Here is a 25611-nt window from a genome sequence, read left to right as displayed (position 1 = left end):
GAGGGCGCTGTGAGCTACACTGATGACGCGCACCAATACTTGAAGAACGTAACCTGGATGAGAGCAGAGCGCTATTAACATCAATTATCAAAAGATACACAATAGACTGGTTTCCATCCAAAGTTGTGAATTCTACGTATGCGCAAAATTTAAATATCGCATAAAACATTGCGAATAAGCTCCATTTCCATTCAACGAGTCAAACAGAACAAAATCGTCACTTCCTATTAGAACTGGTGCGAGACTATATATCACTATGAAAGTAGGAGAAACCCTGAATATAATAATTTTCATAGGCCTATATAATAAATGACTTGCTCCTCAGAGTGAGCAGACGAAACAAAATCAATGTGGTGATTGCTTACGGAGGTGGATGCTGCTGTTTGGGAACGCGGTCGTGTAACAGTTCTGGGAGGCAGTTATTATACTATTCCTAATTATGCTTATTATTATTATTATGCTTATTAGGCTCATTTTGAAAATAAAAATGTAACATAATGATTTCGCTTGTAAGATAGGATAGTGAGAGTAATTTCCAAGCACACACACACACACACACACACACACACACAAAGTTACTAAAATTGTCACCTGTTTGGGAAAATTAATACATTAAATACTTACAAACAGGAAATGTTAAAAATGTTTTATTTTGATGCAGTATTTTGTTATAGTATAAAAAAAATAACTGCTTGCTATTGACCATTATTACTATTACCTATCTTCATAGTGTGATTTTTGGTGAATTGTGATAAAACTAGATCGAAATCAAAACAAAACACAATCATAATAATCAAACTAAACATCATCATAATTATATTAATAGAATAGGGAACCCACAATATTTAAAAAACTAAAAACATTATATAGTCACCCTATAAAATCATAGAGAGAGAGAGAGAGAGATTTCAATGATATTTTGACCACTCAAATAGGAATATCCCTGGATTCAATTTCAGAAATCTGGAACTTCTGGGATAGAATTCTGGGATACTGTCTAGTTAGAGATTTTGTTACGGCTCTGAGCTCTCCATCAGCTGTCTTCCTTCAGTTCCCTGGAGAGGAGCTTCAGCTACTCTTAACACCCTCACACATCGTCTGTCTATACATCACAAAGGGTTTTCACCGAGCCGCTGTGTTTTTCTCCCTCCGCCGCTCCTGGGCTTTAATCAATGTGTCTAATTAAGAACAGCACAGATTCGTTAACATTATAGATGGATGTGTTGCGATGAATTGAGTCCTTCTGGGCTGCGAAGTGCGTCTGTCTGACTGATGTTCGGTCTCTTCAGGGACTGTTGTCATTTCATACTAGTAAACATAGATTGAGTGCATTTATTGATCAAAGATGCTCATTTTGATACACTTGTGTAACGATGTTTAAAGAGGGGGTTGACTGTTTGTTATTTTCCTAGGCTTAATTGTGTTTATGAGAAAATAATAAAATAAACATTTCAAAGTCAAAACGCAGAATGTTTTTATAATAATGCATCTCTGAAGTGAAGTTTCAATGGCATTATCGTTTCATCTCACCGACGTACAGCATAATGTCTAATAAAGTCATTTATTTTAGTTACTTGCCAGAGCAACATTTGACATTTTCATAGCATTCATACATTATATAAGCTTTATTTTAATTAATTAAAAGTATTTTTAATATTTCATCATAGTTAACAATACATTAAAAACACTGGTACTAGGTGTTGAGGTTGATTGATTAGGGTGGTTTTAAGTTCTAAATTAAATTAATTAATTATATATATATATATATATATATTTTTTTTTTTTTTTTTTCGGTTTAACAGGAATAAAACAAAATTTTAGTCATGTTGCTTTGTGCTTTTAATAAAAAAATATTTGTTAAGAAATACAGCAAAAACTGTAATATTGTGATATATTACAATAGAGCTATTTGAAATTGTAATAATATATTTAAAAATGTAATTTATTTTTGTAATTAATTTTTGAATGTATTGTTTCAATGTTGTGATTTGGTTGCATTTTGTGTGAATTTTAATATTTGTGTCACTTATATTAAGTAGCAGCTGCACTCATTTCACATCCTCAGCTTCTGTTCTTATGGATGTACAAAAACAGATGCTTTTATTTGGTGCTGTTGCTTTTTATGAATAATATCACCAACGAGAGTGATTTAATTAAACCTCCTCCTCAACACACATGCACTCGCTCACGATTGAGATTGCAGCTCGGATTTTAATGCATTGGAAATGTCAGTTGATATTATTTCCAAGAAGCAGAGCGTATCTCCAGCAGGGAAACAGCCTTGATTCGGTGAAAACGTTTCTAAATACCAGAAGAGCAGCGGAGCTAAGACGCACAATGATGTCTATACATATGAAGATACATATGAGCAGCTTCAAAATGACAAGCAAGACGTGTGTTAGTGATCAGAAGAACTATGTGTAATCAGTCTCTGTTTATTATTGTTTTTAAGAAACAAGATGTTGGTGAAGGTTAACCCCAAAATACATCACAGATCAGTTATCATTCCATGCAAAAAATACAAATTAACAGAAGGAAAAACATGCGTTTTTTTGCATGTACCTTTAAATGCAAATGAGATGCTGTATGGGCCCCGCCCCCTTCCAAAAGAGTCTTTACAGTTCATGCCTCGCATACGCTGCAAAAAAAAAAGTCTGTTTGGTTTGAATTAGCATGTTTATTGTGCTCTTGCTACATTGCAGTTCGTCGTCGTCATAAAAGTGTATTATTTGCACGCGTTTTAAAGCCGCATCAGTTTAAACGTCTGATATACAGTGTTCTGAGCGTGAGGACCAATTGAATGTATTATTGCGCTTAAACTGATACGTACATGGAAGACAAAAACAGTTGGTTATGTCTGCGAACGTAAACAGCTTGAAAAGAAATCGCATGTAAAATTTTGACCTACATGACAGAAGGGTAATATTCAGTACCTACTGCTGTCTGTGCTGTTAATATAAATCAAACAACAAAACAAACAGAAAATCACTGCGCTTGACTGAATAATGTAAAGTAGTTTTAAGAATGAATTTCCTACATAATTGCTGAGTTGAAATGCTCTCTCTTGCCACTATAGGGTGGTTGTGTACATTCACTTTTGACACATAATTAAGATAAAAAAACAAACATATAATATATTGTATGTCTGTTCTGCAGGACGTCCAGAGCATCGATACGTCCCTGATGGATCCAAGCAGCAGTATCACGGTTCTTGCGGGTCCAAGCGCGTTCAGGATCCCAGTCAGCATCAGAAGCAAACTGTGCAGCAGCCTGGACGTCCCGCACACACGCGGAAACGACTGGAGAATACTGGCACATAAACTCAACCTGGACAGGTGACCAACACCGTCTGTGCATGCAGTCACACATACAGTCATTTAGACCTTCAGTTCCTTTCCAGGAAGTCTCTAAATAATTAAATACCATTAAGGTCATTAAGATTTAAGTCTCTTCAGCTCACCAAGGTTGCATTTATTTGATCAAACAGTAAAAACAGCAGCAATGTTAAATATTATTACAATATTCTGTTTAATATTTTCTATTTGAATAGATTTTAAAATGCAATTTATTTTTGCGATGAAAGTAGTATTTTAAACATCATTACTCCAGTCTTTAGTGTCACATGATTCTTCAGAAATCATTTTAATATGCTGATTCACTGCTCGAGAAACATTTCTAATTATTATTATTATGAAAACTATAATAATAATGCATCCTTGCTAAATAAAAGTATGTTTTTTTACATTAAAAAAAATATTTTTTTCTAATTGAACATTACTTTATAAAATATTAATTTTGTGCTGAAAAGTTTTTAATGACTAAATTGATTTTAACGTGAAAATCTAGCTTACATTTGTATATACATGCTAAAAATTAAAATAAATAAATAAATATAACACCTAGTCCCATTTCAAGTTCATAAAATAAAATAAGATAAATTATATTTGTTTTAGTAATATTGTTTTATATTTCTATGTACTTTTTTATTTTAATGTTAGTACTTCAGCTTAAATCTCTCTTTTTTTCAGTTAGGGAAAATTGTTTAATTAAAGGTTTTACATTTTTTTTTTTTTTTTTTTTTGCTTTATTTCAATTAATGAAAATGATTTTTGACAGCATAGATTTTTACGAATAATATAATATAATATAATATAATATAATATAATATAATATAATATAATGCTCATTCACCATAAGCTAACCATAAAAGAAGTAATTTTCATCTATCATTATAGGTCAACATTTTAGCATCAATGTGCTGAGACTGCAGTGTAGTTTTTAATGTAAAAGCGATAGAAGAGAAACTAATGTGCTCTAGAAGTATCTCATAGGAGAGTTTGAAGACAATTAACGGTGGAAAAACAGCAGGAGAGCAAAAGAGAAATTTCCTATTGTTCTTTTGGGTCTGCCTGGAGGATACGAAGAGATAGATTCACTCTCTCAAACATCAACTTTTCAGAAATACCAGCGTTTCGGTGCGCCTTCGCAATCCACGTAATTAGAGGAAATGGCAAAAAAGCGCAGGACCCCTATGGTTTGAGTTCTTGTTGAGGTTTTACTGCAGGACGCTTTAAGAACGAGGATCTGATTTCAAACGAGAGAGAGTTTAGGATGGAGAGTTTGCTGTTCACCTCTGAGGACCAATAGGCATGAAAGAAGCAGAAGACGAGAGATTTTGAGTTCACAGGGGACAGGAAGAAGAGAGATAAAACGAGGAGGATCCTGAAAAAATTTTTTAAAATAAAAAAGATGTTAAAAGTGAAAAGACAGGCTGTGCAGCACCTTCTGCAGGGATGTGTTTCTTCTCCATTCAACTCTGATTACAGCAGCTCTGACTGACTGATTTTATACATCATCTGATGGTGGAAGTGTGTCAACCTGCTGACACTTTGCTGTTATTATTTGAATATATTATCATTTAGTTTTATATTATAGTTAAGTATATTCTTCTTCTTATGAATTTCCCTGAAATACACATACATCTGGTTGGGAATCACTGCTCATTTTTGTGGCTGATGAGTAAATCCTTCAATACACATAAAACAGAGATGTATTTTTTCTGTATTTTATTTTAGCCTGTATGGCATTTCAAAGGAAAGAAATTAAGACATACATAAATATTGGTGTTGTAATTTTACTGTTACTATATAAAATAATTATAATAACATTCTTTTAATTAATTAATTAATAAGTTTTTTTGTGTGTGTTATTATTAATGTTATTAATACTATTCATTTAAATGGATTTCCAAAGCAAAAAAAAAAAAAGAAAAGAAAACAAACATAAATATTGATGTAGTAATTCTTCTGTTGTTACATAAAATAAACAAATAATAACAACAACATTCTTAATTTTAATTTTATTTGTATAACTGTTATTATTACTATCAGTTAATCTTGTTGTATACATTTTTATTATTGTTGTTGTTGTTTTTAAATATTTGTCTTTTATTCACATTGTAATAGAATTATTGCAGTAGTAGATTCAGATTTACCTTTTGTTATTTAAATATTATTACAACTGAAATAATTGTTTCGAATAATAATACGTACTATTGCAATAAATTACAAATATTTTGAATAAGAATAACAACAATAATTATTATAGTTGTTGTTTGTTTTTAAATACTATTTGTTTTTACTGTGGAATATAAATATTTCTATTGATTTATTATTGTTTTTATTTAACTTAATATATTGAATAATAACAAAACAACTAATAATAATAATAATAATAAGTATTGTTATTAAATAGTCTTTTTATTTACTGTGCAATAGTAATTTAATAATTAATTTTTAAATAATATATTTATTATTATGATAATACTAACTCTTACCAAAATTAAGTATTTTTATCAGTAGGAGTAAATCAGTTTTTTTCTTGTCTTTTGCTGATCACATAAAAAAATATATATATTTCAATGTCACCAATCTCACAAATATGTTTTACATTAAATTTACATTAATATTTAGGAATATTGTATATTGGTTTGTGCCCTAGTTCCAAATAAAAAAAGGGAAAATAGTCAAATCGGATTGTGCAAAAAAAAAACATAGCCACATTAAAATAGCATAACATTTTTACTTTTTTTTTTTTACACAAATAACTATATTGGTGATATATTGTGTTCCTACACCTCTGAGTGTTTCCTCTCACGTGCCCTACAGGTATCTCAACTACTTTGCGACTAAGACGAGTCCGACCGGAGTGATTCTGGATCTCTGGGAAGCTCAACACTTCCCACACGGAAACCTCAACCAGCTCGCCACTGTCCTGGAGGAGATGGGTCGCCATGACAACAGCATCGCCGCCATCGCCAAGGAACAGTGACCCTCACATCGATGATGATGTCCAGCTCAAGTTGTGTTCCCACTCAATCTAAAACCAGGACGCTGTGCGCGGCATCTTATGAAACATGCGTCGCTGCCATCAGTGGATGTGGATGCTGCCAGTTTGGGGTCAAAGGTGAAGCAGGAGCATGGTCGAGACGCTTCAGGCTCAACCCGTTTTCACGACAGCAGAAATCTCCCACTGTATCATCCTCTAGTCATGGTTTTACTGAATTTTGTGGTGCCATCTAGTGGTTGCAGAAACAACAAACACTCATGTAATATAATATTTTGAGACATGAATATAGTATTTAGTGTGAGTACCTCAAAGTGGCCTTTAAAATCCAGTTATCGTTCAGATGCGATTTGAATTGTATTATTTTTGTAACGCGAGGACAGTAAATATGTTTGTTTGTTGAACAAAAGTGCACGTGAGCACTCGCCAGGGATTGGAGAATCATGTCAGACGTTGTTTTTTGATTTTCTGGAATGCAATGATTTCTCAGACTGTAATAATGATGATCTTCACTCGTTCTGCATGGGCTTGTTCTGTTGTGCTTCCTCAGTGTTTCACGCCTCGCTCTACCACACGCAGAGCAAACTTACCCCTCAACAAAACTCACCGTGGTGACTACAGGTTCTGCTAAAACGTGACGGGAACTACAGTTATTGTTATTACTGGAATATTGTAATGATTTTATATAAATCTTTAAGTGAAGGCTAGTACCAAGTTATTGTAGTAAGGTTAATAACCACTGCTGCCAAAACAAAAGCTCTATGGTTTATCGTTTGAATGCCAAGAAATTAAAGCAGACGTAAATATTGATATTGTAATTTTGCCTTTGTTCTATAAATAATAATAATAACTATATTATTATTGTATAGACATTATTATTGCATATATATATATATATATATATATATATATACATATATATATATATATATATATAATAGTAATAATATTGCAATATTTATTTAAGTTTGATTTAAATCATTACAAATATTTTTAATATTTGAGGAATTATTATTTGTATAATTATATATTATATATAATCATAATAATTCCTGCTAGCTTTTGTTGTTATTATTCAAAATATATATTTTTTGTTTTAATTTTAAATAAGTTTATTTAAATAATAAAATGTAATAATATTTTAAATAACAAACAATTATGTATTAGAATTAAATGAAATTATAATTAGTTATTGTTATTAAAATGTATGTTTTTATTTTGTTATTTAAATATTTAAATAATATTATTATAAACAATTTTTTATTTCCTGTATATAGATAATTGTATTTATTTAAAAAATAAAAGACGTTATTGTGCATTATTTTAAAAAGAGTACATTTATCACTTATGAAAACGTAACATAGGGACTAAAGTTTCTGCAAAAACATGATGGATAGGACAGTTTTTGTTATTACTGGAATATTTTAATGAATGAATCGACTTGTTTCAGAATCCTTCACCTGAAGTCTATGACAGTGAGTTGCTGTGGGTTATTGTAGTAATCATAACTGTAGTGCGTTTTGGTAGAAGCTGTGGTTATGGTGAATTGTTTTAGGGTTTTTTCTCTTCTGTCCGGACTCAGAGTCAGAATACTGTACACTACCACACGATCACAGCCGAAACATATCAGAACATATGATATGAGTCATATAGGAAGTGCTGGTTACCCAGTGATATGAGACAGAAAGAGAAACGAAGCAACCAAAAATGTTCTTGTTAGTTGATGGTTAGGGCAAAAACTCAGCCTTTCTTTTCCTTTCAAGTCACACTGCCGGTCCAGTGGAATAGATTTATCTGGCAAATATTAAAGATGTCACTCCTGTGTGACCCTTCGTCCACATACTTACACTAGAAATGAGATCTCTCAATCACATGAAAGATGTCAGACATTTGATACATATCCAAATACATGACTGAAACTTTCTATTTCTATGGAATATGTTTGTTTGAGATTATCTGGTCATATTTACATGCACATGAACTTCTCGTGACATTTAGGAAAGCAGTGTCCTGGGGGAACGAGGGCTTGTTGATGTCCGCACAAAGGAAAGTGAGAAAGGAGTTATATTCTGATGGAAAGGTTTTTGTCATTTTCCCTGATTAATCATTTAATATACTGTGGAATCCCATTTTTGCCACATAAGAAATTTAAATCATTCTGTGGAATATTATAATTATGACATAACATTTTTTTTTTAAATAAAAAGTCAAATTGATTGTGACAAGCATTAGAACATATGGCCTAAAAAGTCAAAAATTATTATATAGAAAGTCATAATTTAATGTGTGATGTTTGTTATAGTTTACTTCTTAAATCTGATTTAGACTTTCATATTTTTTGTCGTCATATTTTGACATTGTTTCTCATATTTTTTTTTGTGATCATGTTGACTTTATAATTTTAACGCCATTATTTATAAGCTTTTGCCAATTTAAATTTTTCATAATTTACTTTTTCATCCTATAATTTTGATGTTTTGCCATTTTCAATTTGTCAATTTGTCAATTTTGACTCTCATAATGACTTGGCATCTCATTTTTTATTTGTAATCACTTTGACTTTTTGTCATTTCTCCTTTGCCATCTTGTAATTTTGATTTTTTTTTATATATATAATTTTCGAATAATTTCAAAGTCTTTATTCAAATATTCTTTAGTATCTCATCTTTTTTTAATTATGACTCAATATGTCTTTTTTTTTTATTTATTTTTTTTACTTTTTTTCAATTTCAAGAATTATGACATAATTAAGAATTGACAATTTCAAGTTTTGTTGATGCTTTGTCTGTTTCCAGTCTTTAATGTCCTAATTGACTTAATATCTTATCATTTTGAGTTGTCCCAATTTACTTTTTCATCTCATAGTTTTGTCTTTGTTCATAATTTTGACTTTCATAAAGTCTGCTACTTTAAGTATGTCATAATTTTTGACTTGTCATATTTTAAAATTGCCTTATAATTATGACTTTTATCATTTAGAGCTCTCATAATTTAACTTTCTGACATGGCGTTTTTTCAATTTAAACTTTTATTCATAATTTTGTATGTCACCTGTGTATATTTTGACATTCTCAATTTTTGACCTATAATCATTTTACAAGTCTGCTGGGAGCTTATCTCATAATTTTGACTGTTATAATTTATATTTGTCACATTTTCTTTTCTTTTTAATAGTTTTTTCTGTTTTGAAATTTTTATGTCGTGTCGCATATATATATATATATATATATATATGGTACAGGTATATATTTGTGGGGGAAAAAATATATATAAATATATATATATATATATATATATATATATATATATATATATATATATATTTTATAATAATGAAATTTGACAATTTATCCTGTTTTACCAAAAGCATGATTTTTTTTTCTCATTTGGCAGAAATGGGCTTTCATATGAGACCAGGAACATGCATTAAGAAAGCAAACAGGGTCGTTTTTTCTTCTCAGCTCAAATATAATATTCCCATTTGCAGGAAACAGAAGTCTAAACAGAAGTCTAAACTCCTAAATGTGTTTACAGGCGGAACAGAGCGTTACAGTTAATGACGGTCTGTTGATGCATTCTGCAGAAATCCGTGGCACCAGAGGCTGGTGTTGGTGTGCTTGTAAATGTGAAACACAGGGTTTATTATCTGCAGTTTCACCGCCTGCAGCCACTGCCGCCCCACCAACACGGAAAAAAGGCCTCCAACCAACTGCCATTTCCCACAATCCAACAGAGCAGAGGAGCTGTGCGCAAAATAAAAGGCAAATTAACGAGTAAAAGGAGAGAACAGGAAAGCCCCTGTGCGAGGCTGAAGAGCAGCAGTGCAGTGAGTGTCTGTCTGCTGGACATCATGCAGTGCCAACTATGCAACGTGTGCTTGTGTGTGAACCGCTGGCAGATGTGCATCGATACGACTCGTGTACAGAGAGAGTTTAATCCACAGAGTAACGCTTCATTAAAAACAAACGCTATTATGTCTGCAGCCAGTTTCTGATAAAATGTATGTAAAGGATTTTTTAAATAAATTATATTTTTAATCAACGCACCAATTGACTTTGTGTCTTTTTTTATTTATTATTATTTGACCTTCCTAGAGATTCCTTAAATGATTTGTTTGTTTGTTTGTTTTTTAAACACTTTAACCTTGAGCAATTATAAACATGACTATCTTCACAAACATTTACCATGGCAACAAAAACATGGTAAAAAAAATTATTTTATGAATTTTTCTAAAAGTGCTGTTAGAAAAGGCATGCTGTTTGTGTCATTGGCCAATTCAGGAAATGAAATTATATATATATATATATATATACATATATATAAATGAAGGTGTTTTTTTATGTTCTATGTAACATTTTTATTCATTCAGAAAACACCATAACAAGAAAGGTTTTACTTGACCGTAATGGTCAACTAAAAAGCAACACAGAAATCATTCTCATTAGAACATTTATTCAAGTACATTGAAGCTTCACTCACATTTTCATCTATTTACAAAATAAATAAGGCACAGTCCACCAAAAAAGGTGGGAAACGTGTTATAAGTTGTTGACTGACTGACAACACAAATCTGCAACGAATCCAAAACCGTGGTCCTGTTGGAGCTGAACAGACTGTGGAAAGAGAAAGCTGGCGGTCCTCGGAGGAGAGTCATGTGATCTGTCCAGTGTTCACAGGTGCTCGTGTTACGCAGCAGGACCGGCTGGATCACATGAGATCTCGGGCGTCCTCTGCTGCGGTCGGGTCGTTTGCAGGAGGCTCTGGCGTGAGTTCAGGGTCAGTGTCAGTGCTGCTGGTCGGTTCTCAGACTTTAATGTCCTGGGACTCGGACATCTTGGCCAGCGTCTTTTTAACACGCAGGGCGGTGAGACGAGAGGCCGGATTATGAGCCCAACACTCCGTCATGAGCTTCCCCATCTGCCTCAAACACTGACAACACACAAACAAACATCACACTCTTTCAACAAAATCAAGTCATGATGGTTAAAAATATTTTGCTACAGCTAAACAACAAGATATTAATTAATTCAGGGAAAAAAAGGAAAAAACAGACTGTCCAGTTTACAAAATTATATTTGTGATTTGTTTCTCTAATTTTCTAGATTTCTTTGCTTTGATTAATGTAAATAACATGCAATGCACTAGATCATTAATATGTGCTATTGCAAGCTAATAGATATCTTGCATGATAAGACTTATATGATTATAAAAAAGTGATGCGACAAAAATATTGTATGAATCTGAATAAATTAGTTATTTCAGCAAACCATACATACATCAGTATAAATGAAAATGAGGAAAATTTGCCTTGGAAGCAAGCTGAAACACACACACACACACACAGACACACACACACCCCCACACACACAAGTTTGTTTTTGTGAAAAGTGTGTTCATCCCATAGGTGTAATGGTTTTTATACTGTACAAACTGTATATACTATGGCCCTACACCAACCCTACACCTACACCTAACCCTCACAGGAAACTTTGTGCATTTTTACTTTCTCAAAAAAACTCATTCTGTATGATTTATAAGCGTTTTGAAAAATGGGGACATGGGTTATGTCCTCATAAGTCACCCTCTCCTTGTAATACCTGTGTCATACCCATGTCATTATACAGAGTTGTGTCCTGATATGAAACAAAAACAAGAGCACACACACACACACATATATATACACATATAATTTTATTTCAGTTAAGTTTATTTAAAGTAAATGTTTCTGTGGTTTTAGTTTTGGTGAACTATAATAATTCTGTCTCTATAAGCTAAAAATGGACTAAAATGAATAAATATGACATGAGATATTGACAATAATTATGGTACAACTGAACACCAAGGCAGAGTCTGTGTGTTTTTGTGATCTAGACTAGAGCACTGAATCAGTGTGTGTTTACCTCGTCACTGCTCCAGCGGTTAGGGAAAGACGGACGTATTCTCTTCATACACACAACCTCTCGCATGTCTTCATACGACGGGTCATTAGGAACGTGATCGTGGTACGGAAGCTGATATTCCTCTACGATACCTGCAGAAACATCCGGATAGCAATCAACACACTGACGCAAAAGAACAAACTTTAATCAATCTCATTCAAATCTCTTTTAACCTCTTAAAATCAATTAATTTACACATTTTTATACAAACCAGGGTTATTAAATAATAATATCAATAATTGTTACTTGAAACAAACATTAAATTAAATAAATCTAAATATTAAAAATAAAAACGTATAAAAAAGTATGTAATTTCAAAAATTTATCTGGTTTATATTCATGTACGAAAATAACTAAAATGAAAGTAAAAATTCCTTTAAACTGTATAAACATTTAAAAAAAATTATAAGAATGACAAAAACACAGACAGAAATAGTAAAACTTGAACTGAAATTACAATGAAAAGAAAATCAAATATAAGCATTAGTAAAAAAAACTACAATAGTATCTGACACTAAAATAAAAGTGATACAAACAACTGAGTAAAGAGTAAACTGAGACTGACTTCACAAGAAATTATAGTTACTCTTATATATTTATAACGAAACACTGACTTTTACTAATGAGGAATAGTTTGTTAATATTAAATAATGACTTATTACTCAACTATAAATATAAAAAAAACATTTATTTATATATATATATATATATATATATATATATATATATATATGTGTGTATATATAAACATAGACATGTCATCAGTGCTCCACTGCATTGTTACATGCATGTTTAAAAAAAAATTAAGAAATGAAATGACTAGAATTTTATCATCCTCATCAATAAGAGATATTATGAGAATCAACCGAGACAAATCTGATCCTGAAATGATCGACGGTAATATTCTGAGCTGTACCTCCAGACACACATCGGCGGGCGATCTCCCACAGAATGAGGCCGAAACTGTACATGTCAGCCATGATGTAGGACTGGAAATGGTTCCTGTTCAGAGTCTCGTCCAGAACCTCAGGAGCCATGAAGCGTTTGGTGCCCACGCGTGTGTTCAGGGGGATGTCCACTTCATTAGTGTCGCTGTTCATGAGACACAACAGTGTTTCAGTGCTCATATTTAAGCTGGAGAACTCATTTCATAAGCATACACTCTTCACATCATTTCTGCAGTTCATTAGAGGGAAACTTGTTGATGCAACTTTGAAAGTGTACTTTACCAAGCTACAGCCAAAATACCCTTTCAAAAAAGAAGTTAGCTACGCTACAATTTACTACTAAACTAGACTAAAGCTACCGTATATTAAGAGGCAATGTTTATAGTATGTCTAACAAAAATGATCAATATATTTATGCTTCTGGCTCTTATGACATTTTACTTGTGATTTTCCTCATTTGCAAGTGGCTTTGAATAAGTGTCTAATAAATGCATAAATGTAAATATATATTCAAGTGTTATCTATATACCATTGTAGTATTTATTATTAGTTTGAAATAGCTTTTTTATATTCTCAGTTGCCATTTTTTTTTGTTATTTCTATTTAGCTTAAATGTATTTTTATTTTAGTATTAGTTTTTGAATTTGTACTACAACTTAAACTTCTTTATTTCCGACCAGCTTTTTAAAAATAAAATATAAATATTACTACAGACGACGAACTTAATTTCAAATAATGAATTTTATTTTATAATTTTAATTATAGAACCATATTTAAGATATCAGAGCTGTATGCATCTGAATATAATTAGTAACAAAAAACAATGATTTTTGATAAAGATTTTGGAGAAAGGAATAATGTTATTTTAGTGTTTAGTGTATTTTGACTTGGCTTTTACTTTTAGATTTTCAGTTTTAATTTAAAGTTTTAGCAGGGAATTTTTTAGTGATAACTCAAATGAATATTTAAAATGTTGTTTTTTGGTTGCTAAACCTGCTGTCTACAGTAATCAGCATGTTAACCTCAAGGAAAGTGAAGCATAGGAGCTGGCCTCTGACCTGATGAACTTGACGGCCAGGCCGAGGTCAGCGATGCAGCAGGCTCCGTTCCTCTTCACCAGGATGTTCTTGCTCTTCAGGTCTCTGTGGGCGATGGCCGGTTTGCCCTGCGTGCCAAAGATCTCAGTGTGAAGATGGCAGAGGCCGGAGACGGACGAGTACGCCAGTTTCAGCATGGCACGGCTGTCCAGGGTGGTGCATTTGAGATAGTCGTACAGAGAGCCGTTCTCGTGGTAGTCGGTGATGAGGTAGAGCTGAGTCCATGAGCCCGTGCCTTTAATATCAGCCGCTATGAACCCTGGAGAGAGAGTTAAAATTAGTGCACGAGGCTAAATATACCGAGCCAGGCCTTGCTTAATTTAATGCAATAATTAATTTGATATCAGCTAATTAATTTGAAAGGACTGCTAATCAGGACGTTTCAATCGTGCATTTTAACATGGATCATTTTCCCGTAATTACCGACTACATGTTCACCAGTGGGAGTCATTAAATAACAGTAGATAGGCTGCTAATGTAGCTACATTTTTCAGTTGCATGACAGCAGCTCTGCCGTTTTGTAAAAAGCAATGCGATTTTTTCTAACAAACAGTGGAATAGCATGAAAAGAAACAGTACTGCTGCTTGTTTCATCACTGTATTGTGCGTGGAGCTTTAGAGCCGAGTGATCAAACACACTTTCACTGTATGTCCTCAAGAAGTGATTAATGATAGCACACTGATTTATTTTGGATGGTTTGTTTTAATGAACTAAAGTCACTTTAATTTGAGTGATCACTCAAACGTGTTCCCAGAAGTCCCCATGTCTAAAATATTTAGCTAATTGAGTAGTTGACAAATAACATGCAAAGGTAACAATTTTTTTTTTTTTAGTCCTTATTAATAGCCTTACAGAGTAACATATAGTCTGTGGTAACATGAGATCTGAGGTCTTATAACTTAAAGGGTAGTTCACCCAAAAATCAAAATTATGTCATTAATAACTCACCCTCATGTCGTTCCAAACCCATAAGACCTCCGTTTATCTTCGGAACACAGTTTAAGATATTTTAGATTTAGTCCGAGAGCTCTCAGTCCCTCCATTGAAGCTGTGTGTACGGTATACTGTCCATGTCCAGAAAGGTAAGAAAACATCATCATGTGACATCAGAGGGTCAGTTAGAATTTGTTGAAGCATCGAAAATACATCTTGGTCCAAAAATAACAAAAACTACGACTTTATTCAGCATTGTCTGTTGTGAGCGCATTCACTGCAGTGTAGTTATGTCCGGTTTGCCAATGAATTATTCGATGTAACCGGATCTTCTTGAACCACTTCACTAAATCGAACAGAATCATTTAAAACGGTTTGCGTCTCCAATACGCATTAATCCACAAATGACTTAAGCTGTTAACTTTTATTAATGTGGCTGACACTCCCTCTGAGTTCAAACAAACCAACATCCCGGAGTAATTCATTTACTCACACAGTACACTGACTGAACTGCTGTGAAGATGAACACCGAGCCGAGCCAGATAACGAACAATAGACTGACTCGTTCACGAGTGAAGAACTGGTTGCATCGGTTTTCGGATCACCAGTAGTTCATTCGGACAGTTCGATTCAATAAACCGGTTGAAGAAAACGGTTCACCGGTTCTTTTGCGCTCGACGTAATGATGTCACTGGCGATGATTGCCCTTGATTCAAGCCTTCGGTTTACCCAGGCTCATAACATTAGCACAGAATCAGTTCAGAATCAATCACCAAAAGAATCAGTTCAGTTCAGACGCTCTGTGTGTCGGTCTGCTTCACGCTGAATCACACATGCGCAGTATCATCAAGCTCCTAGGTTCACGAATCGGACGCGTCTGACAGAAACGGTTTTTGACTCGTGAACGAGTCAATCTTTTGTTCATTATCTGGCTCGCCTCGGTGTTCATTTTCAGTTCTCTCTTCACAGCAGTTCAGTCAGTGTACTGTTTGAGTAAATGAATTACTCCGGGATATTGGTTTGTTTTAACTCAGAGGGAGTGTCAGCCACATTAAAAAAGTGAACAGCTTAAGTCATTTGTGGATTAATGCGTATTAGAGATGCAAACCGTTTAAAACGATTCAGTTCGATTTGGTGAACTGGTTCAAGAAAATCCGGTTACATTGAGTGATTTGTTTGCGAACTGGATATCACAAACTGCTTTGTTTTGAACTCTCTCACAACAGACACGGAAGAGAAGACAATGCTGAATAAAGTCATAGTTTTTGCTATTTTTGGACCAAAATGTATTTTTGATGCTTCAACAAATTCTAACTATCCCTCTGATGTCACATGGAATACTTTGAAGATGTTTTTCTTACCTTTCTGGACATGGACAGTATACCATACACACAGCTTCAATGGAGGGACAGAGAGCTCTCGGACTAAATCTAAAATATCTTAAACTGTGTTCTGAAGATGAACGGAGGACTCACAGCTTTGGAACGACATGAGGGTGAGTTATTAATGACATAATTTAGATTTTTGGGTGAACTAACCCTTTAATTGAAAGCTAATAATTTAATTAAATAAACAATTTTTTTTATAAAACCTATAAAATAAATTACTAAAAATATTATTTTATTTGCTTACATGCATGTCATGTGACCATTAACCGAACCATGAACATACAAATGTATATAATTATAAAAATATTATCTTAAAATCTCAGTGAATATTTTTAATTGTCAAAGAGGTTTGTTTGACTGACAAAATGTTTTAGAAGCAATTATTGCATAAATACAGTGTTTTTTGTTGTTGTTGTTTTATCCTAGGCAGTAGCCCTGACACTTTATTTTATTGAAAGACCTTTGTTAAATTACATCAGAATAAATATAGTGCAGTGATCGTCAGCTATTTAAACAACCATTGGGTTAAGCACTGACTCATTTGTCCTCGTATTTAAAAAAAAGTGCAATAAAAAGTAATGAGTTCCTTTATTCACCCTAATTATACAAATACTGCCCCCTTAATGGCTTCAGTGAAATTAAATATTTTTATTAGTGAACTTAACTACTTTTACAAGAGGGTAGCTGAATAACTTTAAATCAAGAGTTAGTTAAGCTTGGCGAGCAGTATTTTAATAGTCTATATATTTCCTACATTAATAGTATAACAGTAGCATATGAATGTAATGGTGTCTGTGTGCCTCACCGAGTATATTCTCATGTCTCATGAGGACAGTCTGATATATCTCTGTCTCTCTGAACCAGCTGGCCTCCTCTGTGGTGAAAAAGACTTTCACAGCCACTTTCTCTCCCCTCCATCTCCCCATCCACACCTCTCCATAACGGCCCTTCCCGATCTGTGTCACCATCTGGATCTGCTTGGCTATAGTGCGCTGCACCTACAGACACAGACATAGACAGACAGTTAATAGATAGATGTTATTTTCTTTACAAATACATTACATTACAAGTGACTGATCATACACAACAAGTGCAGTGACATTTACTAAGAAAATAATATGAATAGGGTCCTATTTTTTTTTTTTTCAAATTGTAACTTCTCTGGATTTAGTTTCAATTGTTTAATTACATTTTTTAAATAAAAAATAATAATTAATTCATTCAATTATTTAAATTTTTTCCACAAGTTCTGTGTTTTGTATTTTAACTGATTTAGTTTTAACTGTAAATTTTCAAGTAAATAGTAATTCTGATTAATTAAATTTTTTCTGAAATTCTGCGGTGTCTTTTCATTTTCATTTTCTAAAATCTGTCTTTTATCATTTAGTAAAAATTTAAAAACAGGTAAAATTGTTATAATTTGTTATACAGTATTCCTTAAAAAAAGTTGTATAAAATTTTATTATCATCATTATTATTACAACTTTAAAGTACATTCTACTGTGTAACTGTAATATATTTCTTTCATGATTTAGTCAAATTAGACCAATCTTTTATTTTAGCAGGTTGTAATGAGACTTTGCTGTGTGTATCTGATATTTTCAATTGAGCCACTCATTCACTCGGAGACACACTGACTTGCAGTTTAATAATCACAGACACTAGTTCATGTTGGGATTTGATTAATTGTCCAGCCCTATTTTTGATCAATTCCATCTTATATTTGTGTGACTAGATTCTGTATCAAAGAATTCACAGGGCTCTGTGTGGATGTTGATTTTGTGTGTGTGTGTGTGTGCTCTTGTTTTTGTGTCATCTCAGGACACAACTCTGTATAATGACATGGGTATGACACAGGTATTACAAGGAGAGGGTGACTTATGAGGACATAACCCATGTCCCCATTTTTCAATTTTTTTGTGTGTGTGTGTGTGTGTGTGATTCTCACCAGCAGGGGGAGTCCTGACCCTGAGCCGGAGCTCTGGGACTGCTCTATGAGATCCCGCAGGGATTCTCCCGGAGGAATGAACGTCTCGTCCGGATGCAGGCCGAGGCTGTAGCGCGGGGCTAGCTCGTGACGTTTATACCTGAAACACCACACAGACCACTTCAACCCCAGACTAACATGACCAGAAGTCCACACAAACACAAGATGTATTCTTCACAATACTTCTTCTGTGCTTAACAAATGAAAGAAACACATAAACGTTTGTAACAACTTGAGGTGAGTAAACGATTTTTGGGTGAACTATCCACTAAATTAGCTTCATTTAAGACAAAAACTAAGTCTGTGTTTGTGTTGGTAACTTACACACCTGAAGTAACAGAAGAGGAGGATGAAGGTGAGGATGAAGCTACAGACCGTCACTGAGATAAGGAGAGCGATGTGATGGATGTCTCCCACTGCGTAACCTGCACACACACACACACAGACACACACACACATACACATACACATATTATTTAATGTCAAAGAGTCATCGTTGAACACACAACTCTTACATCATCACACTCGGTTCTTCAACACTTCCTTCAGAAGCTCTGTGTGTGTGTGATGCTGAAATCAGAGCTACAGCACAGGTGTGAGGGTGTGAACACACAGGTGTGTGTGTGTGTGTGTGTGTGACGGACAGAGAGGCTTCTATTCTGCTGTGTTGATTGATGGGGAGTTTGTTCATAACAGCCAAAATAAACCTTACAGGTGTGTGAGAGCTTCTGACCTACATATATTTTTTGGGAACAAATCAGACATTTTTTTCTAGGAATGTTGCCCAAAGGAAAATACTAAAGAGGTTAAATCATATTTTTTTATTCCCCTTTAGTAAGTGTTAGTATATAGTAATCATTATTATAATATTATACAAGAATATACAATTTTGCATTAGATTTTATTATTAGATTTTCAGTATTAATATATAGTGTGTATGTGTGCGTGTGTGAACTCACTGGGTGTTCTTAGAGGAGGCAGTGTTGGATGTAGATCTCTGTTACAGTAGTCCTGATCTGTGCAGCACTCGAGCGCTCGGCGCTGTTTAGAGTTCCCCGTGTCCTAAACACACACAAACACACACTGCATTAACACACCAGCTCTCTCAGGTGGCCAGTAACACAATGAAACACTACGTGCAACTCATTTAACCTTTGTAATGTGACATAACTCAAGTGAAACGTTCAGTTGTACAGCGTTCACTAATAAGATAACAGATAGTATACAGTAGGAGCAGGACTTAAAATGAATTGGTAAAAATAAGCTATGATACTATTTGCTAATATAATTTTTCCCTATCCACTTGACTTTGCCGAAAACATTTTAATAAACAAATCAGATTTTTATTTTTTTTTCGCAATAAGACCAGGGACAGGTATTACAAATGTAAAAGTTTTACGTTTTATGCGTGAAGTATTGGTTCACTTAAAATATTGACTACAGACTACTTTTATGGTCATTTCTGGAGCTTGGCAGTAAAAATCGCTGTTCATTTTCATAATATGAAAAAAAGCAGCTGCTAAACTGATAAACTATCTTCATTTGTTTTTGACAGAAGGAAAATCATGGAATGACATTAGTGTGGAAGCTTGTTTCAACTGCAGAATTAAAAAAGTCCCTTATGCTTTACTTGATCAAAAATGTAGGAAAAACTGAAATAATCTGAAATATTATTACAATTTAAAGTAACTGTTTTATATTTGGATATAATTTAAGATTTGCAGCTGTGATGCGCAGCTGTATTTTCAGCATCATTACTCCAATCTGCAGTCACATGATCTTCAGAAATCAATCTAATATACTAATTTGCAGCTCAAGAAACATTTATTTATATTATCACTGTTGAAAACTGTTGTGCTGCTTTATATTTTTGTGGGGGAAAATTTGTATGAATATAAAGTGCAAAAAGCAATTATTTGCAACAGAGATCTTTTGTAAAATACTGTAAATGGCTTCACTGTTACTTTTGATCAATGCATCCTTGCTGAATAATCTTACTGCCCCCTAACATCTGAACAATAGTGTAAATGCAATGCAATATGTCACAATTTCGGATTTTTTTTTTCAGCAATTTTGAGCTAAGACACAAAATTGCATATTGGCATACAAGTAAGCATTGTGAAATATAAAGGAGCAGCACATGAGTATTTAACGAGGTGTTTAATTCACAGTGAGTTACGTAAGGCTTTTGTTTTGCCTATGCTTGAGGACTGATGCACTTAAGTGGTTTATTTTGGAAATCAGAGCAGTTTATGACTCACCCGGCACTGAAACTCTGATCCGACCAGACCCAGACAGCCTGAGGTCACCACAGCCGCTCCACCCTCTTCCTCCACCATGGTGAAGCAGTAACCGTCCGTCCTGAACACACAACACACATCTAATACTGGCTACAGATTGAGTGTGTGCAAGAGAACTCCAGTGTGGTGGGATGTGTCCTGATACCTGCATGTGTTATTAGTGGAGTCCTCCGGACAGTGATGGTAACAGTAGCACCACAGCAAGCGCTGATGTAGAGCCGGCGCATCACTTCCTGTCTCCCGATGTTCATCCACCTTCCCAGAATTCCTCAGCAGCATAGTGTCCAGAACGTTAGCTGGAGAGGAGGAGAAATAGGAAATGGGTCAGTTATCATCCAGTCAGAAACTCAGCTAACTTTTATCCAACTCAAAAATGTGCTTTATTTCATTCCTTCATTTTTACAGAGCGAAAATAACAGCGAGAGACCGAACGGAATAATTACTTCAGATATCCAGACTCTCAGGATCATAACACACAGCTTTGAAGTATGACATGTAGGGCACCTGGGGAAATAATGGCTGCAAATATCACATCATTCTCACTCTTTCATCTTCAAATATTTGCAGAGAAAAAATGCCCCGAGACATTTGTATAAATTAAACAAAAAGATGGAAATGAAGTTTGGACGGTCTGTCACTGTTTTGGAGCGATATGAAGAGATTTGTTTGTTTGAAGAAGGGATGCTGAACTTGTGAGCAGACGAGTCAAGGATAAACTAACTAAAAATTACATTGATGTGTTTGTGTAAAACATTCTTTAAATGAAAAATGTTTAATCGAACAATCAAGATTATAGAGTGAACTGCAAAAATACAAATGATTATTATTACACCACAGTCAGTATTCAATAACAATATTCATCAAAACAATGAAAAAAAACAATCACACAGCCCTAATTTGAGAAAGCTTCTTATGGTTCTCAAGGTTTCCGAATACTAAGGAACCGTAGAATTAATTAGGCAAGCTTAATAATACCTATGAATTATTAGTGTAGCCTGACTGAATATAAAATATTCATTTAAACCTAAAAATAAACATAAATTAAAACAGAACAACAAATCTATCCTTGCATGAAAACTTGAATATAGAAAAGTTTTGTTATAAACCTTAATAACCTTGTTGAGAGCACAATTGTGCTTTTGTGTCCACGAGCTGTAATTAGTGCATGCTAAGCCACTCAGGGTGAAAAGTAAGTAAGAGAGTTACGATACAGGGCTGTAAAGTTGATGTGTGTGTGTTTTCCTCTCCCACAAGAGCTTGTGCATATGAACGAACACACACACACACACACACAGTTTTCGACGGTCACAAAGGTGTTTATAGAAGCTGACCAAACACCCTTCAGTCAAAATAACTCCACATCTGTGAGCTGTTAAAGAAAGAGAGGGGGAGCTGAGAAATGCTGTATATAATTTTGACATCAAGGCATAAAATAAAGATGCTTATTTCACGGCTCTCTGGAACATTTTTCTGATTAGGGTCCTTACCAGGTCAAGAAAATATGATCATATTACCCCAATTTTACAGTCTCTGCAATGCCTACCTATTAAGTTCTGTATCAGTTACAAATGATTATTATTTACCTACAAGGCCAATAATGGTTTAGCTCCTGTGTTACTGAAAACTGACATCCTCCGTGGTAACTAAATTACACAAGCTTTAGTCTGTATCCAGCCCTTAGAAAGACTTGAGATGACCGAACACTGGAGAAGAGATGATGCAAACCCCTCAGAGGACCTCAGATGATGCCAACCCTGAAACAACAAACTACCAAATTTTACACGCTACAAGTTTGATAACAACATATAATCATTGCTGTTAATAGTGTTTATCATCTGGTTGATTACGTCATTGACTGACAAGCTACTACTAAATATATTGTAGAAAATGAATTTCCTGTAAAGCTGCTTTGCAACGATTTGTATAATGAAAAGGGCTATACAAACAAACTACAATTGATCAGAACTGAATTAGTCAATTGTGGCTTTCAGTGGTCAAATATTCTCATATATAAGATTAAATTAGACTCAATTTATTTAATTATTTTTGCCAATACGTACACTAACTAATAACTAATAACTATTAATAATAAATAGCATTATATACAAAATAAACAAATCAATGTATATCTTTCATAACATAGCTGAGAAACAAAATGCAAAGTTTGGTTCACATATGTTTAGTGGAAACTCATTTAAACACATTAAGACAAGCAATGCTACAGTAAATCCTAAGCATACTAGTGAGCATGCAAAAAATCATATTAATGTATTTTATAAGAAATATTTTATACTTTTTAACATTATGATGACATAAGTGTTTCATAGGACATTAATAAAAACAAATTATATATATTAATATATTAATTATATACATTTTTATATGTAGACACACACACACACACACACACACACACATATATATATATATATATATATATATATATATATATATATATATTCACTTATATGTTAATAAATTCTGTTTTAAAATTATATTCCTGTTATATTACTTATGTAATATTAAATGATCTATGTAAAAATCTTAATAAATAATGTCTTTATTATTATTTTTCAGTTACCTTATTATTTATCTTTATTTAAAGGGATAGTTCACCAAAAAACAAGTAATAATATAATATAATATAATATAATATAATATAATATTAAAAATAAAACATGTTACACAAAATTGAAAAACGAATTTGCATAAGACACGATGGGGTCCTGTTCACCCTGTCTGGATTTATTTTTGTGATAATGACCACCTGACAGTACATTATGTTATATTTAGTACTTTAAAGTCAACTTGAGCAGGCTCTCTCGCTCAGCAAACTATTCTTGTCTTTCACTCTCTGTTACAAACTCTATCACTAGTCTAAACTCACTAATGCACTGCTTATATTACAGAGCCGAACACAGCACTGCTTTAGTCTGGATAAAGAATGGAGGCTGGTCTGTGTGCGTCTGAAAGTGTCCTTGCACGTCTAACACACATAATTAAGAGACGACTTTAATCCTACAAAGTACAGACACACTTACACAGACCTGTGAGTGTATACAGTAAGACTTATTCATGTACTGCATGTCAGGGGCCTCACGCTTTCCCACACACACTGTGAGCGTGATGCACTGCTCGCTATCTCATCCCATTCCTGCCTCATCCATTCATTTCACATATGCACACTTTATGAAACACACACACATAAACGCAGACAGATTTTGACCCTCGCTTGCATAGTTAAGAAAGCCTTGTGAAAACAGTTGTAAACACAGTCACCGCTGTGAGACGTAACGTATAAACAGAACAGCTCATTTACTGTACAACCATTAACCCAAGAGTGTTCAGCTTACAGTGACGCACAACTTATACAGTCAACATCGTGCTGCAGAACCAGCTTTTCATTTGTTTAGTCTTTGCTGGAACATTTATTGATTTCACACATTGTTTTACACAACTACTTGTATTAAAAACCTCTATATTAATTTAGTAATACTTTACAATGTGGTCTTACTTGTTAACATTAGTTAATGCATTAGATAAAATAAAATAAATATTTGTCATTACCCATTACTCATAATAAAGTAGTGATCAAGGAATGTAATCAACTTTTGATTTAAAAAATATACTATAAAATGTTGAAATTATCATTAATAAAGATTATTAACTATTATTATTACTATAAAAATAACGGTGCCCCACACATGCAAGAAAAAATAAATACATTGTGCTCACGATTTACTTAATTGTTCCCTTGACTGAACTGCTGTGAAGAGAGAACTGAAAATGAACACCGAGGCGAGCCAGATAACGAACAAAAGATTGACTCGTTCTCGAGTCAAGAACCGTTTCTGTCAGATGCGTCCGTTTCGAGAACCGAGGAGCTGATGATACTGCGCATGTGTGATTCAGCGTGAAGCAGACCGACACACAGAGCGTCTGAACCGAACTGATTCTTTTGGTGATTGATTCTGAACTGATTCTGTGCTAATGTTATGAGCGCGGGTAAACCGAAGGCTTGAATCAAGGGCAATCATCACCAATGACGTCATTACATCGAGCGCAAAAGAACTAGTGAACCGTCTTTATCAACCGGTTTATTGAATCGAACTGTCCGAGTGAACCAGTTCGCGGAAAAGAACCGAACTTCCTATCACTACTGGTGATCCGAAAACAGATGCAACCGATTCTTCACTCGTGAATGAGTCAGTCTATTGTTCATTATCTGGCTCGGCTCGGTGTTCATCTTCAGTTCTCTCTTCACAGCAGTTCAGTCAGTGTACTGTTTGAGTAAATGAATTACTCCGGGATATTGGCTTGTTTTAACTCAGAGGGAGTGTCAGCCACATTAAAAAAGTTAACAGCTTAAGTCATTTGTGGATTAATGCGTATTGGAGACACAAACCGTTTTAAATGATTCAGTTCGATTTGGTGAACTGGTTCAAGAAGATCCGGTTACATCGAATGATTAGTTCGTGAACCGGATATCACTAAACTGCAGTGAATGCGCTCACAACAGACCCGGAAGAGAAGACAACGCTGAGTAAAGTCGTAGTTTTTGTTATGTTTGGACCAAGATGTATTTTCGATGCTTCAACAAATTCTAACTGACCCTCTGATGTCACATGGACTACTTTGAAGATGTTTTTCTTACCTTTCTGGACATGGACAGTA

General features: G+C 33.9%; 2 protein-coding genes across 4 annotated transcripts in view; one reads left to right on the top strand and one right to left on the bottom strand.

Moving 5' to 3' along the window:
- unc5ca (unc-5 netrin receptor Ca) overlaps positions 1-7164 on the top strand; it is a 139140-nt gene extending 131976 nt beyond the window's left edge. Inside the window, exons 15-16 of the mRNA XM_026240521.1 lie at positions 3157-3335; positions 6168-7164. Coding sequence (XP_026096306.1) covers positions 3157-3335; positions 6168-6330 — 342 coding nt within the window. The 3' untranslated portion in view covers positions 6331-7164. The remainder of the gene's footprint in view (positions 1-3156; positions 3336-6167) is intronic.
- Positions 7165-10777: 3613 nt separating this feature from the next.
- Positions 10778-25611, bottom strand: part of bmpr1ba (bone morphogenetic protein receptor, type IBa) — a 56072-nt gene continuing 41238 nt past the window's right edge. For all 3 annotated transcript variants that reach the window (XM_026240524.1, XM_026240525.1, XM_026240523.1), the window contains 10 exons: positions 21083-21233; positions 20899-20998; positions 19597-19699; positions 18966-19062; positions 18599-18737; positions 17456-17648; positions 14290-14587; positions 13201-13376; positions 12246-12376; positions 10778-11274 (listed from right to left, as the gene is read on the bottom strand). In XM_026240524.1, the coding sequence (XP_026096309.1) occupies positions 11149-11274; positions 12246-12376; positions 13201-13376; positions 14290-14587; positions 17456-17648; positions 18599-18737; positions 18966-19062; positions 19597-19699; positions 20899-20998; positions 21083-21233 (1514 nt within the window). In that variant the 3' untranslated portion in view covers positions 10778-11148. The remainder of the gene's footprint in view (positions 11275-12245; positions 12377-13200; positions 13377-14289; positions 14588-17455; positions 17649-18598; positions 18738-18965; positions 19063-19596; positions 19700-20898; positions 20999-21082; positions 21234-25611) is intronic.

Source organism: Carassius auratus, linkage group LG30F (genome assembly GCF_003368295.1).
Source record: "Carassius auratus strain Wakin linkage group LG30F, ASM336829v1, whole genome shotgun sequence".
Lineage (NCBI taxonomy): Eukaryota > Metazoa > Chordata > Actinopteri > Cypriniformes > Cyprinidae > Carassius > Carassius auratus.
The sequence above is the reverse complement of the archived record's forward strand: the minus strand, read 5'-3'. Positions and strand labels throughout refer to the sequence as shown.